Raw genomic sequence first — 6,770 nt, forward strand, 5'->3', positions numbered from 1 at the left:
CTTTTTTGTCTGTTTGCAGCGTTTGAATAAATAATGGCACACTAATAAAGTTGCATAATGCATTTTCTCAAGTTATAGTGGTTTAGGTATTTTTTTTTATTAAGGATTTCTTAACAACATGCCAACAGACTTGTTCTTTCAACATGTAATAAGATGTATTTGGAGTTGTGAAATTGTGATAAGATGATAAGTCTATAGATAATTGTGTAAAAAAAAATTTTTTTTTTGAAATTGCAAGATTTTGCAAGTTTTGAAACCAAGATTAAGGACGTCAGCTCTTTTTGGCACCAATAATGTGAACTAGCAACCAACAAAGGTCAAGATTAAAAAATATATAAGTTTGCAATGCAGCAAAACACTCATTTTGTTTGTTTTTGTAAAAGTCTACTAAACTTATTCTTAACAAACATGTCTTGATTTGGCCATTTTTATTTTCTCCTTCCTTGCAATAAAGCCATTCTACAGCTTTATAATGAGATTTAGATCTGGGATCTGACTGAAGCTATTCATCTGATGGCCTGGACTTGTGCTTTCAATCATTATTGTGCTCGAAGGGAGAAAAAAGAAAACTTCAGCTGTCTAGCAAAGGCCTGCATCTTCTCAACATAGATTGTTATCCATTGCAGCCCATTAGCCTTGATTTTGACCAGAACCCTATAGTCCCATAATGTTTACACCACCTTGTTTCATAGGTATGGTGCTATTGCTGCAATTGCACCAAATATATCTTCCAGAATTACCCCCAAAGGTTCTATCTTCATCTCATCAGACCATAACATGTTTTGGGTTTATTTAGTTAAGCTTGGGAATGTTTTTTATAAAAAGATCAGCTTCCATCTAGACACCCTCCCCTGGAAGAACATGAAAGAACAAGATCACCTTGCTATGGACTGATGCCTTATCCAGGGTTTATTCCCTCTTTACCCCAGAATTCTCAGGTTACAATGGCCCTGTCAAAGATAAAGCGGCTAAAGGAGATAAAATGATTGTGTTTATTATTGTGAATACGCAAGAACAAAGTTATTAGTATTTTAATAATAAGTATTATTATACAAAGCTTTTATTTCATACTACTCTTATGTTCATCAGTCACGGTAAGCCGTATGAAAAGGTTAACAGAAGTATATAAAAAAAGTCTTCCACTGTAAAAATTCACATGGTTACAGTCAATGAACAGGAAACACTTATTCTTTTTTCTGTGTAATTCAGGAAAGTACCGTCTTACTATAAAGCCTAGAAAAAAGTTCTCTCTCTCTCACTCACACACATGTACTGATTATGTAGACAATAGCACAGATAAGAAAAGCTGTTAAGCAGGTCAGAGCTCTTTCACTATAGCAATTATATATATATAATACAGGGAATACTCACACCAGCCTGACCTCTCAGACCTGACCTCTGTAGGTTTACCACAACAGAAAGCCTTGGTTTTATTTGCTATAGTTTGTGTAGAAGTATTGTGACACCTAACTTCTCCAGCTATATGTAGTTCTTCCCCGAACATTTCCCACAAAGTTGGAGGAACACAATTGTATAGGATGTCTTTGGAAGTGTTAGCGTTCTATTCTCTGGTCACTAGAACCAGGAGACACAAACCTCTTCCAGCATGACAATGCCCCTGTCCACAAAGACAACTTCATGAAGATATGGTTTATATGTTAGTTCTCTCTCTCCAGTGTTCTGTATTGTTGAAAGATTTATGATCACACTCTTGATGTCACCCAAATGAGGATGGGTTCCCTTTTGAGTCTGGTTCCTCTCAAGGTTTCTTCCTCATAACATCTAAGGGAGATTTTCCTTGCCACAGTCGCCACGGCTGCTCATCAGGGATAAATACACATCATTCACCTTGACTGTTGATTTCTGTAAAGCTGCTTTGAGACAATGTCTGTTGTGAAAAGCGCTATAGAAATCAACTTGACTTGACTATATGGGTTGGAGTGGAAGAACATATATAGACTATATATATAGGCTATAGACCTCTGATCTCAAACACACTGAACACCTTTGGAATGAACTGGAATGCTGACTGCACCCCAGGTCATCATTATTTGACTTTACTAACACCTTTGTGGCTGAATAATCACAAATCTCCACAAGCACAGTCCAAAATCTATAAATGAAGGTTATTATAACAGCAAATGGAGACTACGTGTGGAATGAGATTTTCTAAAACCTTACGGTCAGGTGTCCACAAAAAACTTTTTTTGTTATATCTGATTGGATAGAAAAAGATTCCTGACACATTTTCCATGGTTCCAGATTACAGTGAATGGAGAAGCATCCAAAAATTGTATTATTCTATATTAATATATATTCATATATTATTTTTGTTTATGATTCAATCTTTTTGAGGGACTATTTTGAGAGTAACTGAGGTGAATCTATGGGAAAAAGCCGGTGTTTTATCAGAAAGTCAGAGTTAATCTTATTATGGCACAGCATTGTAGATTTCTGTATTTTTTTTTTCTTTCCAGACGGTATTTGCTGTTGCACAGGTTAATATTAAAGCTATTTATTCCAATACATTGTTTTACTTTGATGCACAAAAAAAGGATCCTGCAAAAGGATTGCTTAAAGGTATAATCTGGTAATTTGGTGAAACACTTAATTATGACTTTGAGGCATCTGACCGCCCCTAAAATTCCTAAATGAATAGATTATTTCTGCTTAAATTAAAGCTAATGATCTGCACATAGTCTATGGCACCTTTCGCTTTCTCTTGTACCTTTCTGTTATACTTTGATATTACATTAGTTTACGGAGCATGGATTTATTGGAAATTGCAGTAATACCAGGAGGATTTTATCCCCAGTAGGATTACACTTTTATCCTCTTTAGTGACCAAGTACTGGAGAGTTTAAATACATAAGAATGCTGTTTTTTCACATGTTTCAGCTCAGGAGCTTAGTTTCTGTTAGCTTAAAAAATATTTATGTTCTCGGTGTGATTCTTCATCATGTTATCTAGATTATTAAGAATTTTGAAAGCACCCAGAAGACTTGTGTTATATATGGCAGCTCACATCTAAGTGAATAAATGGTGTGTGTGTGTGTGTGTGTGTGTGTGTGTGTGTGTGTGTGTGTGTGTGTGTGTGTGTGTGTGTGTGTGGCTCTTGGAGTGTGTTTGTGTCTGTGTTAGTTATGTTCAAGGCTTTCACAGCTGCATCATAGACTCGAACATCTCAATCCTCTTCCTTGTTTGGCCTCTCTGAATTTTCCGGTATGACACTGTTCCGTACTTGGCATGCATCAGGTGATTAAACGGCTTGCCGTCAGAGTCGCATGCCAAGTCTAGCATGTATTCCTGCTCCGCATCCTCCAGACTCACACTGCCAACTCCTGGGAGTCCAGTCTCTTTGGCTTCACAGTGCAAAAAGGTGCTGCTCTCATCTGGGTGTGTGTTGGATAGAAAAATGACAGATTAAAGACTTTAAAGGTGCTGTTTGTCTTTTTTAAGAGATTTCAGCTCTTTAGGAGGTAAGTCAACAAGTCTTTGAGAAACCTTCCCATTTCCCAACTATTTACTGTAAACTGCCTTTTTAATAAAATGGACTGATTTCTGTTACTGGGTATGAGCTCATTTTTGTGCCAGAAAAAAACCTGTAAGCAGAAAACTGGAATATACTAAGCTGAAAGAAAATGACTTAAATATCTTATATGAAAATCTTGATGGGAAATGATGGGATTATTTCAGCTTTAGAAACAATTTAAATGTTATACTTAAATCTATTCCACAAAAAAGCAGAGTTTTGGTTTATATTTATGACCTACTTTGTTACATTTGACAGATACAGGCATAACTGTATAAAAATTAAAATAGTTTAATGCAATATATATGTGTGTGTGTGTGTGTGTGTGTGTGTGTGTGTGTGTGTGTGTGTGTGTGTGTGTGTGTGTGTGTGTGTATATATATATATATATATATATATATATATATATATATATATATATATATATATATATATATATATACATATATATGGAATGAAAAATCCATAATTTAATCCAAAATAATAAAAGCAAAGTTCTGTATTAGCCTGTATTCATTTGGAATGTGTGCATGATGTGCTACATCAAGACCCTACTGTGAAATGTTTATCTGTGCATCTGTAAATTGGGAAGAATCTTTTGCTCTTCATAAAACAGTTCAAGTCTATGTCTTACTCTTGCCTCAGCAGACGATCTCACCTGAAAACTGTCGATTTATAAAATTATACTGCTTCTATAATCATAATGACTGAAGTGCTCATCCAAGGATTTTACATTACACTTAAATGTGATTATTAATTGGCTTCATTTGCTTATTCAGCCTTCTGTTATAGTATCCATATTGCAAGTGTTGAATATATACAGTATATGGTCAATGACATGTATACCTAATGATCCATACACTCACCCAGGTTAATATATTATTTCCTACCTCTCTCTTTCATCTGTGCAGCTTCAGTCAGGGTAGACACCCTGAGTGGTACTGCCGGTGGTGTTGAAAGCTCTTCGGACTGTGGTATTCTGCTGTTTGCTGCAGTGACGTCATGCACATCAGTGTCTGTAGATGATGCATTATTCACTTTGTTTTCCATTTTACTTTTCATTTCCATCTGCATTGCAACACATTCATGCTCTAGACTTGCTTTCATTTGCCCAGTACTGCAGCCTGAAGAGCAAGCTCCTGAATTCTGCATCTGAACAGAATTAAGTTTTTCCGGCCAAATTGGTTCTCCTGAACATGGAGCCCAAATGGAGTCAAGGATTTGCTGCGGAATTTCTTCTTCTTCAGTGTAAAATACTGAATCGTCTCCTTCGGTCATAACAGGGGCTGGACGACTCATTTCATCTTCCATAACTCCTTCACTGATGTCCACGTCCTTCTCTGGAGCTGTGTTGCTCTGAATTCGAAGCTTATTTGCATTATCTGCCATTTTAGACACACTTGTTTGCCATTTGATCACATCTAAAATTTGGTGAAATTGCTGTCCATCATTTTCCTGCACACTTACATCCTTCAAGCCTGCATTCTAATGGCCAGCCTGTGGCAGACAGGCCTTTTGTACTTATGTGTGATGTATTTCTCTAACCACTAGAGAACAGGGGATTTGTATCGGCCCAAATGAATGGCCTTTTGTCTGCTGTTCTATAACAAACAAACCATTTGTCCTTGTGTTTTAATCCTGCCTGAGGTATTTTAAGGCCTGATTAACATTTTCAGTCACGGAGGATTTGTGCCTGCTATGGCCACCAATTTTGTTCATTATGCACAGGACTAAAGCATGAGCTAGAATAGTAACACACTCTGCCTGGAATTGGTTATAATTACACACAATGCAACCTACAACTTTTATTTGATTTACAAATCTGATATTGAGCTTGAAAAATATTTTAAATGTCCTTAAACAATGATACAGCATTGGATCCACCAATAATTTATTATTCTAGGACAAATTAGTGTAGGTACTTTATTTTGATGTTAGGATTTGTCATTAATCAAATTACTGTTGTTAATTAGTCATTTGGAATCCCTGCAATGAATGATGCTAATTTTGCTAACATTCAGAGCATACTGTATTGTTCTTTTTCTTTTTTCAGATGTTTCCGCTAGGGGTCACGGCAGTGGATCGTCTGTCTCCATACACCCCCACCCCCCGTTCTCTAAATCTGCCTCTTTTAAACCAACTACCAGCATGTCTTCCCTCACCACATCCATAAACCTCCTCCTTGGCCTTCCTCTTTTCCTCCTTCCTGGTGGCTCCATCCTCAGCATTCTTCTATCGATATACCCCATGTCTCTCCTCTGCACATGTCCAAACTATCTCAATCTCACCTCCCTCACTTTGTCTCCAAAACGTCCTACATGCGCTGTCCCTCTAATAAACTTGGTTCTAATCCCATCCATCCTTATCACTCATCACAAAACATCACAAAATATCAGCATCTTTAACTCTGCTACCCACCACAGTCCAATAAACTTTCCCTTTTACTCTTGCAGATTTCCTTCTATCTCAAATCTCAAATCCTGCCTGCACTCTTTCCATTACTTTGCACAGTTGACCCCAGGTATTGTCTAAATGGACAGACATCAATATAGATGCAGTCTGTATGAATGTCCATACAAATGTAACAGATGTGTTTTCAAACAGGTTGAGGGACAGAAGGGACCAGATCAGCTTTTTCATGATATATTCATCAAATTTGAAATATAAATTTATGAGACATGTGGCTCCAGGACTGATTTTATGTATTTGTATATGAAAAAAAAAAAATTAATTTCAGTTAAAAAACAATTTCAAGGCACTTCAGCAGCTATAACTGATGTTTTTAAAACATTATTAACTGTGGAAGATGGATAGTAAAGCCCAAAGTGTCTTTCTTCCAAAGATATCTAAAATTGTGTATTAATAATTGGGAGTTGTGAATTTTCTGCAAACCCATAATCTTTTATTCGCATTTTTAATGTCATTCCCAGGTCAGAGTCAGTCAGTGTCATTGTGGATCTAGCAAAGCTAGATGAATAGAGAAATTTGTACATTATTTTTGCATTTTAATATCCACACTCATACATACACACTCATACACACAAATGTGGTTTGTTGAATGAGAATGTAAGTAACAATTAAAAAATGATAGCGTAGCATACAATATCAACTAGTATAAACAAAGAATAAAAGAGGGGATTCTGATTGACAGTGTCTATCTTAACTCTATTTGTAAATCCACCGATCCCACACATGGTTTGGAAACCACTAATCTAGACTTGCATATGTATTTACCCTA

The 6,770-nt window shown here is 36.4% G+C and overlaps 1 protein-coding gene across 1 annotated transcript; it reads right to left on the bottom strand.

The window, feature by feature from the left end:
* Window positions 1-3,086: 3,086 nt before the first annotated feature.
* On the bottom strand, window positions 3,087-5,118 carry LOC310724059 (uncharacterized protein). The gene is made up of 2 exons (XM_083537826.1): window positions 4,423-5,118; window positions 3,087-3,392 (listed from the first exon to the last, which is right to left on the bottom strand). Exons 1-2 carry the CDS (start codon window positions 4,919-4,921, stop codon window positions 3,157-3,159), a joined length of 735 nt encoding a protein of 244 aa, XP_083393952.1. The 5' UTR covers window positions 4,922-5,118; the 3' UTR covers window positions 3,087-3,156.
* Between the last annotated feature and the right edge of the window lie 1,652 nt (window positions 5,119-6,770).

The sequence above is a fragment of the Silurus aristotelis genome, assembly GCF_946808225.1.
Source record: "Silurus aristotelis genome assembly, chromosome: 3".
In the NCBI taxonomy this organism is placed as follows: domain Eukaryota; kingdom Metazoa; phylum Chordata; class Actinopteri; order Siluriformes; family Siluridae; genus Silurus; species Silurus aristotelis.